The sequence below is a fragment of the Podarcis erhardii genome (genome assembly GCF_964252035.2).
Source record: "Podarcis erhardii genome assembly, chromosome: 8".
In the NCBI taxonomy this organism is placed as follows: domain Eukaryota; kingdom Metazoa; phylum Chordata; class Lepidosauria; order Squamata; family Lacertidae; genus Podarcis; species Podarcis erhardii.
The window spans coordinates 79,188,337-79,201,024 of record NC_138499.1 but is presented as its reverse complement, the minus strand read 5'-3'; the positions used below and the strand labels follow the sequence as shown (position 1 = coordinate 79,201,024).

At 47.3% G+C, this 12,688-nt stretch overlaps 1 protein-coding gene across 1 annotated transcript in view; it reads right to left on the bottom strand.

The window, feature by feature from the left end:
• DNAH5 (dynein axonemal heavy chain 5) overlaps positions 1 to 12,688 on the bottom strand; it is a gene marked incomplete at its 5' end in the record, with an annotated part of 188,985 nt that overhangs the window by 48,418 nt on the left and 127,879 nt on the right. Inside the window, 6 exons of the mRNA XM_081873195.1 lie at positions 4,366 to 4,569; positions 4,745 to 4,921; positions 5,130 to 5,244; positions 5,790 to 6,021; positions 9,257 to 9,524; positions 11,552 to 11,705. Coding sequence (XP_081729321.1) covers positions 4,366 to 4,569; positions 4,745 to 4,921; positions 5,130 to 5,244; positions 5,790 to 6,021; positions 9,257 to 9,524; positions 11,552 to 11,705 — 1,150 coding nt within the window. The remainder of the gene's footprint in view (positions 1 to 4,365; positions 4,570 to 4,744; positions 4,922 to 5,129; positions 5,245 to 5,789; positions 6,022 to 9,256; positions 9,525 to 11,551; positions 11,706 to 12,688) is intronic.

Genomic DNA, 12,688 nt, shown 5'->3' with positions numbered 1-12,688 from the left:
TCCAAAGATTCATCGGCTTCGCCAACTTCTACCGCAAATTCATCAGAGGTTTTGCAAAGGAGACGGCAGCGATCACGGACACTCTCAGTTCCAAGAAAAAGAGGTTCGTGTGGACGGAACAGGCGGAGCGCTCTTTTCAGAAGCTTAAAAGCCTTTTCGCCTCCGAGGAGCAGCTGCTGCACGTGAATCCAGGCAAGCCCATACGACTAGAGACCGACGCGTCAGACAGAGCGGTTGGAGCCGTACTCCTGCAAGAAGATCCACATGGAAACTGGAGACCCGGTGCCTTTTACTCCAGAAAGCTCAGCAAAGCGGAGCAAAACTACACCATATGGGACAGGGAGCTGTTAGCCATTCACGCAGCTTTCAAAGCGTGGCGACACTTCCTCATAGGAGCCAAGCACACAGTACAGGTCCGCACGGATCACAAGAACCTAGAGTATTGGCGCACGGCGAAGCTCCAAAGCCAGAGGCACATGCGCTGGGCGGAATTCTTCGCGGATTTCGACTTTCGGATAGAGTACGTCCCAGGAGATTCCAACGTTATAGCCGATGCGCTATCCAGGAAACCGCAATATCTCGATGAAGCGGCGCCTGTAGCAGCCAAGCACATTTTCGCACCGCAGGCGTGGTCGTGCGCTGCCGCCACAGTAGATCTGGACGCGGTGCGACGCGCGTTGCAAGTGGATCAGTTCGCACAGTCCAAGATGGAGGAATTGCGCAGAGGTGTGCAGAGTGGCGAAGAGTTCCAACTACGCGACGGGCTGCTAACTCGCAAAGGTGCCCTCTACGTGCCAAGCGACGAGCTTCGCGCAAAGGTTCTGCAGCAGTTGCACGACGCCCCCAGTGCGGGCCACTTCGGTAAGGAGAAGACAATAGAACTGGTGGCAAGAGACTTTTGGTGGCCCCGGATGCGTGGAGAGGTAGCGGATTACGTCGCCAGGTGTGACACTTGTCAGAGGTTCAAGCCAGTACACCAGAAGCCAGCGGGGCTGTTGGAACCGCTGGAAACGCCACAGCAACCGTGGGAGAGGGTAGCTCTGGACTTCGTTACTGACCTGCCCAGCTCCAGGGGGAAGACGGCGGTACTGGTGGTTGTGGACCTGTTCACCAAGATGGCGCACTTCATTCCATGCGCAAAGGTGGCGACGGCGGAACAGACTGCCAAACTCTTCATCGATCACGTGTTCAAGGTGCATGGGCTGCCGCAGTCCATCCTGTCCGACAGGGGGCGCCAGTTTGTTTCCAATTTTTGGCAGAAGCTTTTAGGTATCCTGAACGTCAAGATCAACCTCACGTCGGCGAGACACCCACAAACCAACGGCCAAGCTGAGAGGGTCAACGCGATCATGCAGCAGTACCTGAGATGTTACGCCAACCAGCGACCAGCAGTTTGGGTGGACTACCTGCCGATGGCAGAGTTTGCCTATAACAACACGAAGCACGCGTCCACGGGGGTGACGCCGTTTTTCGCGAACAATGGTCGTCACCCCAGAACCTTCCCGGGGTTCGTGGCACCGGGAGAGGGGGTGCCGCAAGGAGCCGACCAGTTTGCAGCGGAGCTGCAGGAGGTGCACGAAGAGTTGCGGAGACATTTAGAGCTGGCCAAGCAAGCATATAAGGTGCAGGCTGACAAAAACAGGAGAGAGGGAGAGGAGATCCAGGTGGGGGACTGGGTGTGGTTAGCGGCCCAAGCGATGCCAGCCAAGTCGTTGGCCAAGAAGAAGCTGGGGCACAGGCAGTTAGGGCCGTACCAGGTGGAGGCTAAAATCAACCCTGTAGCCTTTCGACTAGCCCTCCCCGAAGGTTCCAGAGTGCACCCGGTCTTTCATAGATCGGTGCTCACTCCCTACAAGGCACCGCACAGGTTTCAGGAGTCTGACACAGTCACGCAACAACACACTAAGTCACAGGAGAGGGAGAGGGCGCCTAGGGCCGAACCACTCAACGAGGTCACAGAGATCCTGGACTCGAGATGGGGGCAAGAGGGAGTAGAATATTTTCTAGTCAGAGAGGGTGCCCCAGTCAGTGCCAATGGTTGGGTGCCGGGCTACGCCTTAGACGAACCTCTTTTAAAAGACGAGTTCCATGCCCTTTTCCCTCATAGACCCATGCCAGCCGAGTACTTTGATGACTGGCTCTTTACGCCCACATGTTCAGGCAGCACTTTCCACGGCTTTTCTTCAGCTGAAGAAAGGTCGCCGGACTCCAACTCGCCCAGGGGATCGTGTTCGGGGGTGGACACAGAACCCTCTTATTGGTGGGACGAGCAACCAGAGGAGGACTGGCGCAGGAAATGGCTGACGGGACCTTGGCAGGCAGCACCGGACCAGGTACCAATGGAGGAGGGAGAAGAGAACACCTTGGGTCAAGAACCCGAATTCGAACACTCGTACAACGAACTGCAAACAGAGGAGATGGAGGTGCAGAATCTGTATCCTGCGTCCGCCTCCAAAGAGCGGCAGCTTCCACAACCTGCACCCGATGAGCGGAAGGGGGGAAGGGGGGGCTTCGAGGGGGGGATGGATGTCAGGGTTTTAGGGAGAGAGGAGACAGAGAGCGAGGGCGAGGAGGAAGAGGACGACAACGAGCCGAGGTTGTCACAAAGTCCGTCTAGCGAATCAGAGGATTCCCAGAAGGGAGCCCCCCTGGTCAGGCCAAGGGGCAATAGAGAGGGAATCAGTCAGAAAGAGGGGAACGAAGAGGGAATCCCCAGTGGGAGTGGCAAAGCGGGACCAGCTCCCCCGTCGGAACGGAGTGGAGGGGGGGGAGTTGCCAGTGTGTCAGAAAGAGCAGGACAGGAAGGAGGAAGGGGGAGGAGTTCGGAGCAAGACGTCCTGCCTGAAAGGGAGGAGTGTAGTACCGAGAGCAGCGTAACTGTAGAAAGGAAGGTCAGAGGCAACGTACGCGCGCCAAGTTCAAATATAGAGGCGCGCGGAAATGAGGAGAGCTCTGAGGAGGAGCCTGGTGCCAAAGCACGAAGGAGGGGGGAGCAGGCGGGAGAAGACTCAGCCTCTGGGGAGTCCCGGAAAGAGGGAAGACAGGGGGGCAGGAAGACCCTGCGGAAAAGGAAAGAGAGGAAAAGGTGGAGCAGTACAAGCCTCTTAAATTGGTGCAGGGGAGGGACGGACTCAGAGGGGACTTCTAACATCTAAGGGTAACAGATGCGGAGCCACGGAGTTTGGATGTAATGACGACAATGATCTTCAATAAAACCTTTTGTATATAGCTTGGACTGGACTTTGGTCTCTTGTGAGCTGGGACCCAGGGTGGCTCTGACAACGGTCTTCAGGGGAATTCCAATTTAATAAACCGTGGCCAGTCCTGGAACTGGGGATTGTTTGTTTTCATGAATCTTAATCAGGCCCCTAGTTTTTAACAGTACTTCTGGAGGAATTAATTGGGGGCAAAATCCTCTGCGGGTTTACTGGGAATGCAACAGTCCTTTCACATGAGATAGTGGCATACTAAAGTGGGCACATGTATGCATCAAATTCCACATCACTAACACACATACACCTCAGTGCTGAGGGATCTCTATGGTTGGAAACAATCAAGAGCTGAAAGTGTGCTTCTGATAGTTCCTTGGCAAGCAGAGCTAGCTGACAGCACAAATCAGCTGATTGGCAGTGACAGTGAGCCCCTTTGAAATTGTCCATTTGTAGGTGCTCATTTGTCGGTTCAGTTTGTTTTCGAACAGCATCTACCAATGGACATAGCCAGGCTCAATGTAAGCACCAATCAGCTGACAGCATGCTCCTTTGAAGTTGTTACCCAACATCATGCAACATCAGGTGATTTACAGATGTGTGGCTCTTTTTTAGACCTGAGAAGCAGGTAAAAATGCTTTAAATAGGTTTGGGAGAAGGTATTTTGCTGAGGGACAGATGGCAAATTCTTTGGGAGGCTAGATTTGTCTTCCAGTTGTCTCAAGGCAAATCAAATGTAGTATAAACACTGACAACTGGGAAACACTGGCCTGTGAGCGCTCCAGTTGGAGAACAGCCTTTACCAAAGGTGTCATGGGCTTTGAAGACACTCAAACTCAGGACGCAAGGGAGAAACGTGCTAAGAGGTAGGCACGCTTGGCAAACCCTCACCGTGATCAACTCCCACCCGGAAACCAATGTCCCCACTGTGGAAGGACGTGTGGATCCAGAATTGGCCTCCACAGTCACTTACGGACTCATTGTTAAAACTGTGTTTATGGAAGACAATCTTATTCGGCTACGAGTGATCACCAAAGAAGAAAAAGAAGATATACAGTGTTTGGGCTTCAAAAATTCGCTGAATATACTTTGTTCCGATGCATCAGGCCCACACGCACTGTCTCGGGTTCTGATCGCATCAAGGCTTTTGACACACCTGCAGGTTCTGTAAGAAGTTCCCTGCTGTCATCAGCTTCAAGGACTCTTGCCAGGAGGGAAAGGTGCAGTTTTTCTCCTGGTCAATTTTGACAGCGTTTACCCTCCTCTGGAACAGCAGCAACACACAATCCATGATGCGCATGATAAGATGAGGTGGTCGACCCAAAGTGCGGACAGTGGCAATGTCTGCAGGCTTGATAGTCTGGGGTATTGAAAACAGCATAGAATTAGGAGGTGCAGTTTGACATCTGAACCATCTATCATTGAATCCTCACCGACAGATCTTCTCCTGACAAGTGAAGATTTATCTTCAAGTCTTGTGTAAGGCGTCCATTTTATCACAAATAGCTAACACTTTCTACTTGTCCTGCACAAACCTGCAAAGCAGCCTCAGCCTCTTCTAAGGCAGGCTTGGCGGCCTCTAGTTTTTCCTCAGCGATACCCTTGTCTGCCGAAATGTGGTCAACAATAACCTGGGCTTTGTCTTTCACTTTCTGTACTTCCGCCTTCACCTTTTCAGCAGCCTGTGCTTTTACAGTGACTTCTTTTAACACCTATTGAGGAAACCAAACACCAACAGAAAGAAAGCAAACATAAGAGATCTTTGCTATTACAATAGAAATGTTTCCTGGGCAAAATATTTAATTTTCTTTAAGGGTTTTGTTTTTTCATGTTTCAATAAACAAGCAACAAAATCCCCATGACTCCTCTTCATAGGGGCCTTTCTTTCCACTAAAGCATGAAAATCAAAGCTGGCCTTACCATATCGGCTTTTTCATTGGCAACCTGCAGCTCTTTCTCTTTGGCTTCCAGCTCTTTGCTCAGAGCAGCTACCGATTCAGAGGCCTCTTTCAGCTTCTCCAGTCCAGTATTCATCCTGTATTTTAACGTACATCAAATAAAAACAAACACGAAAATTCCAGCAGGATCAAAGTCCCCAAAAGGCGGAAGTATCTTTCAAACCTGACTTAGGTGAACTGATCAGAAGTCAAATTTCACAGTTTTGATCCTGAAAACAAAGTATTTATGATATATATTTTTTCAACTAATGCATCTGTTAGCAGCTCACCAGGGGGTGGGGGGCAGAGCCACAAACCACCTTTTTTTGACAATGTACAGCATCACTCACCAATTCACCACCATCACCGCTAACACACATTAACACTGCAACATATAGCAACTGTGGCCGAACGTCACTATTATTGACATTTACAATATTTCATCTAGAAGGCACCCAGGGCAATGCACAGTCAGTCAAACCATGTACACTCTTAGGTACATTTCACCTGACTCTCCGGTTTGGCCCAGAATGTGAGAATTCAGAGTAGTCCAATGAGAAGTCATACTGAGAATACTGGCTAATGTGTAAAAATATTTAGAGAAGAGTAAATGAAGGGGGAAATATTGAAGCAAACTCTTCACCTGTTGGCCAACGTTTGCACTTCAGCATGTTTCTCCTTGTATATCGCTTTATACCCCTGAATAAAAGACAGATAAGATTTGGGGGTCACGTGTGTAGACCGACGGTATCTCTGGAAGTAGTCAACACACTTCTCGGCAACTCCATCCTGGAAGGAGCCCATGCACTGCACCATCTCACTTTTGATCTCGTCGGTGCAATCAACTTCGTAGGAGGACAAGAAATGTTCAGACACTGGAAGGGGAAAGGAAAAGAGTTTCCTTCGTTTATGTACAGAAGAAACCTCAGAGATGTGGAACGTTTTTGAGCCACATTCACTTCTGGGCAGACATTTAGGGCCAGATGCCCGCAAGGGGCAGGACCAAAGGCAAAAATGGGTGGAGCAACAAAGGTTAACGTTACCTTTGGACCATAGGCCAGCTTGTAAAGGCACTCTCATTCCCCTCTGAATCCCACATCTTGATAAGCAAGAAGCATTATCGGAGTTCAAGAAAACATTCCAGGCACCCAAAAAACACTCAGAGTGAGGAAACAGTGGGGAGTGGCTTGGAGAAAGTTCAAAGGGCCAAGTGTAGATGATGATGATGATGATGATGATGAAGAAGAAGAAGAAGAAGAAGAAGAAGAAGAAGAGTAGTAGTCAGTGGCGTAGCGTGGGGGGTGCAGGGGGGGCCGGCCTCACCGGGCGCAACATCTGGGGTTAGGGCAAATTCACTAGTTAGGGGGCGCAAATCCACGGGTTAGGGGGCGCAAATTACTTGCCTTGCCCCGGGTGCTGACAACCCACGCTACGCCACTGGTAGTAGTAGTAGTAGTTTGGATTTGATATCACGCTTTATCACTACCCTAAGGAGTCTCAAAGCAGCTAACAATCTCCTTTCCCTTCCTCCCCCACAACAAACACTCTGTGAGGTGAGTGAAGCTGAGAGACTTCAGAGAAGTGTGACTGGCCCAAGGTCACCCAGCAGCTGCATGTGGAGGAGCAGGGAAGCGAACCCGGTTCACCAGATTACGAGTCCACTGCTCTTAACCACTACACCACACTGGCTCTCTTACCCCTGATTTATAGGTTTAATGCTACAGAGAAAATGCCTCAGGGGCTTCCCCCTTAATTTCACTTCAGCCACCATTGAGCTCACTCCAGAAATGAACTGTGAAGAAAACATGGATAACTAAGCCAACTCCTCCTCTTCCTCCAACCTGGACAATCCTGAAAGTTATCCTAGATTGATCCCTTACATCCCTACTCTCTTGGATCTCTCCTCTCCTTCCTTGTCAACTTCATTCCTGGCCTCATGAGAGCTGGGCCCAACATGCAAGCCTCTGTTTCCTCACAAGGCCTACTTTTGCTCAGGCACTACAATGCATTTCTAATTTCCCACCAGCAGTAATTCACGGATACGATATACGTGCAATTTTGCAACATCAATAATTTTAACCCAATGACAACCATGCCACTCCAAATAACTGAACAGTGTGCCCACAGAAATCACAATTTTTAATTGCTGCACTTGTTTGGGCAATGCTTGTTTCTTGGTTTTTTTCAATTTTATAAATTCTTATTTCTGGCTTTTTTAAAATTTGCATGTCACAAGGCTCTCTGGTTATCCTCCCAGAAGTGAAATCATCTTAGCGCTTATCTCTTTTCACTGCTGGGTAATCCTCTTTTTGTAATTATTGGGTAGTTATGCTGGTATTCTTGTCTTGATGGGATTAGGAATCCCTGTGCTGAGAGAACAGGTAAGTGGGCTTCACTATTTCTGGCATTTGCATTTCTCACATCAAGGCACTTGTTTTAAGAAACTAAAATGTGCAATAGGTTTTATAGATGCTCTCTCATTCACTAACATGCAGACTGCCCTCTCACATTTTAATAAATAATTTTATTTATTTATTTATTTATTTATACATACATACATACATACATACATACCCTGCCCATCTGGCTGGGTTTCCCCAGCCACTCTGGGTAGCTTCCAGCAAAATATTAAAATACAATAATTCATCAAATATTAAAAGCTTCCCTAAACAGGGCTGCCTTCAGATGTCTTCTAAAAGTCAGATAGTTGTTTATTTCCTTGACATGGGAGGGTGCTCCATAGGGCAGGCGCCACTACTGAGAAGGCCCTCTGCCTGGTTCCCTGTAACCTTGCTTCTCACAGTGAGGGAACCGCCAGAAGGCCCTCGGAGCTGGACCTCAGTGTCCGAGCTGAACGATGGGGGTGGAGACGCTCCTTCAGGTATACTGGGCTGAGGCCATTTAGGGCAGGGGTCAGCAACTGTTTTCAGCCGTGGGCTGGTCCACCGTTCACCAGACCATGTGGTGGGCTGGACTATATTTTGAAGAAAAAATTGAACAAATTCCTATGCCCCACAAATAACCCATTTTAAATAAAAGGACACATTCTACTCATGTAAAAACAAGCTGATTCCCAGACCATCCGCGGGCTGGATTGAGAAGGCGATTGGGCTGCATCCGGCCCACGGGCCTTAGGTTGCCTACCCCTGATTTAGGGCTTTAAAGGTCAGCAACAACACTTTGAATTGTGCCCGGAAACCTACGGGGATACGTAAATAAAATATTAAAGGCAGGAGTTTATGCAGGATTACTTAGAGGATTCTTAGAAAAGGTGTTTTAAGGACACATTGAATCATCCCAAACATTTCCAGAACCTAGTGAGCTATGTAAAAATATCAACTTTTAAATATATTGTTCAGATGGATTTGAGGACAAATGCTGACATAATCAACTTTATATATGAAATGAGAGATGTTCCTTGGTACCCTATCAAATTCTGCCACGATTTTTCAAAAATTATGCCACCAAGGAGGTTCCAACCTCATTTCCCAGAAGAAAACCAGATCCAAAGTGAGTTCAATTTGCTACAGGCACAATCCTTCTACTGCTGAAGCCATTACCTATCATCTATTGCAGAGATGGGATGCGGGTGGCGCTGTGGGTTAAACCACAAAGCCTAGGACTTGCCGATCAGAAGGTCGGCAGTTCGAATCCCTGCGACGGGGTGAACTCCCGTTGTTCAGTCCCTGCTCCTGCCAACCTAGCAGTTCGAAAGCATGTCAAAGTGCAAGTAGATAAAGAGGTAGCGCTCCAGTGGGAAGGTAAACAGTGTTTCCGTGCGCTGCTCTGGTTCGCCAGAAGCGGCTTAGTCATGCTGGCCACATGACTCGGAAGCTGTATGCCAGCTCCCTCGGCCAATAAAGCGAGATGAGCGCCGCAACCCCAGAGTCGGTCACGACTGGACCTAATGGTCAGGGGTCCCTTTACCTATTGCAGAGATGGCAAACCTGCAGCCCTCTGGACATTTTGGACTATAGCTCCCATCATCCCTGACCATTAGCCATGCTTTCTGGGGCTGACGGGAGTTGGACTCCAACACTGGGACTTTGCTCATCCTCTGATCCTCTGATCCATTGCAAATCGGCTACAACATAGATCATTAAGACTCACCTGCAACCAGAGCATCTTTCGGCCAGCGGCTGAACCAATCTATAGTGCAACCAGAAATCAGCGCAGGGAACTTCAGAGCTCGGTTCCGGAATTTTTCACCCACTGGTGAAAAGCAAAGAACTATGTGCAGGTTCTGACGCACGCGAGTCATGAAATAATCATACAAGTTCTCATTGGTCGGAGGCCGGCGTGGGTGCTCCTTCTTCATAACAGGTATGAGATCACCAGTGATTTCATCTATTTCATCACGGGCAAACAAGTTGGAAACCTTAGGGTGAAAATTTTTTTTTTTAATGCTGATGTATTTCAATTACAGCCAACTACTAGAAAATTGTGGAACTTTCAGTTGATTATGCATCTGATTTTTAACCGATCAGTAATTAATTCATATATTGCCCAAAAAAAGCAACAGAGGTGTCTTTTTGATATACTGGAGACAGAGTACTAATAGCTGAAACACCACCTTTAATTTTATTTTTCACTTGCTGTTATTTCAACACACTAACAGCTCACGACCACCACATATGATAAAAGATACCTTCTTTTTCTTTACTTTCCAGCAGGTATTTGTACTTGTTTTATACATTTTTGCTAACTCACTAGGAGTCAAATACCACAGGTACATCATTTTCCTATAGTTTTCATTCAGCGTCCAACATGCCAAAAATTTCAAGTCTGTTTTCCATAACCTTTCCCAATCTGAAAGCTGAATATTATGCCCCAAATCCCTTGCCTAGTGTATCATTACAGATTTAACCTGTTCATCTTTTGTATACCAGATTAATCATCTGATTTTTCAACTGATCAGTAATTAATTCATATATTGCCCAAAAAAAATCAACAGAGGTGTCTTTTTGAGATACTGGAGACAGAGTACTAATAGCTGGAACACCACCTTTAATTTTATTTTCCACTTGCTGTTATTTCGACACACTAACAGATCAGCTGGTAAGATCATGGTGCTGATTATGTCAAGGTTGCAGGTCCCTATGCGTGACAGCTGCACATTCCTGCATCTCATAGGCTTGGACTAGATGATTCTCAGAGTCCATTTCCAACTCTACAGTTCTAGGATTCTAGGAACCAAAATATCATCAACAAACAAATGTGTGTGTCTCTAATAAGAATTCCCACCAATTAGGATTTGCTCCCACTGATTAAAACTGCATCCCCCTAATTAACTGCCTAAAGCTTTACAGCTTTGCACTTTTACTCAGAAGTAGGTTCCATTGTGCTCAGCAGAGATGATTTCCTCGTATGTGTACTTACGAATGCTTCTTAATGGGTAAATCTGCCATCAAAGCATCTTGCCCTAACTTTAAGCAAAGCATCTAATCCCACTATCATTCGGAAGCATTCCCTCTGCAAGTCCCTCTCTTGGCTGTTTGGTCACCAAGGGCAGAAGGAAGGAGCAATGAACGAAAAAGGAGCAGGGGAGTGTGGTGTTGGGGAAGAATATCGTACTACCTAGCCGGAATTAAGATTGCCAGAAGAAATATCAACAACCTCAGATATGCAGATGACACAACATTGATGGCAGAAAGTGAGGAGGAATTAAATAAACTTTTAATGAGGATGAAAGAGGAGAGCGCAAAATATGGTCTGAAGCACAACATCAAAAAAACGAAGATCATGGCCACTGGTCCCATCACCTCCTGGCAAATAGAAGGGGAAGAAATGGAGGCAGTGAGAGATTTTACTTTCTTGGGCTCCATGATCACTGCAGATGGTGACAGCAGTCACGAAATAAGCGTGCTTCTTGGGAGGAAAGCAATGAGAAACCTAGACAGCATCTTAAAAAGCAGATATATCACCTTGCCAACAAAGGTCCGTATAGTTAAAGCCATGGTTTTCCCAGTAGTGATGTATGGAAGTGAGAGCTGGACCATAAAGAAGGCTGATCGCCAAAGAATTGATGCTTTTGAATTATGGTGCTGGAGGAGACTCTTGAGAGTCCCATGCACTGCAAGAAGATCAAATCTATCCATTCTTAAGGAAATCAGCCCTGAGTGCTCACTGGAAGGACAGATCCTGAAGCTGAGACTCCAGTACTTTGACCACCTCATGAGAAGAGAAGATTCCCTGGAAAAGACCCTGATGTTGAGAAATATGGAGGGCACAAGGAGAAGGGGACGACAGAGGATGAGATGGTTGGATAGTGTTCTCAAAGCTACCAGAATGAGTTTGAGTAAACTGTGGGAGGCAGTGGAAGACAGGAGTGCCTGGCATGCTCCGGTCCATGGGGTCACGAAGAGTCGGACACGACTAAACGACTAAACAACAACAGCATCATACCTCTCCAGAAGACAGGACATTGTTCATGTACTCCAAGAAAGCCTCATCTTTTATCTCATTATCTGTAAAGATGAAGCTGATGCCTTTTCCTTGCTGTCCAGCAGTCCTATACAGATGCTTCAAATCTTCCATTAGGTTGGATGTGTTATAAGACCTTTGGAAAGAGAAAAAACAAGGGCATTAGTAAGCGAAGCTCCCTGGCCCCACCAATGGAAAAATCCATGCAAGGAAAGGCGCCTCCCAGCAAACATGGCTTTTTTTTTTTTGCCAAGACCTTTTCCTTCAGATTATTCTTCTTTTATTGTCTGTTGTTTTTTGAGCTACACAATACAATCCTATGTCTCTTCACTTAGAAGTAAGTGCCATTCAGCTCAGTTGAACCTCTTCCTTGGTAAGGATGTGCAGAATCCCAAGTGTGCAGAACAGGCCAAGTGTGTAAAGCTGTGATTTCACAAATTAAATGTGCATGACTTGTGAGTCAGCTTGTGATTTTCTGTTCCACATCATCACCTGTCAAAAACTAGGTTAGTCATATTGCTGTCTGCTGTAGACAGTTGAAGGGGAAAGAAGGAATATGCTTCACTGGAAACCTTTGTCATACGAGCGGGCCTCATGCATGCATACCTCAGCAAACCTTTAGATTCGTTAAGAAACATCACAAACCTTTAAGTTAGAAAAAAGGTGGTATAAAATCACTATCTCTCTCCCTCTCTCTCTCTAAATGTAGGGGGGGGTTAGGACTTTCTGAGAAAAGGGGTTGGGGCACCTGTCATTTTTCATATTGATGAACATGAGCCGAGTACGTTTCCGAGCACAATTCAAAGTGTCGGTGGTGAGCTTTAAGCCCTAAACAGCCTCGGTCCAGTATACCTGAAGGAGCGTCTCCACCTCCATTGATCTTCCCTGACACTGAGGTCCAGCGCCGAGGGCCTTCTGGCGGTTCCCTCCCTGCAAGAAGTGAGGTTACAGGGAACCAGGCAGAGGGCCTTCTCGGTAGTGGCACCCGCTCTGTGGAACGCCCTCCCACCAGATGTCAAAGAGAAAAATAACTACCAAGCTTTTAGAAGACATCTGAAGGCAGCCCTGTTTGGGGAAGCTTTTAATGTTTAATAGGTTATTGTATTTTAGTGTTTTGTT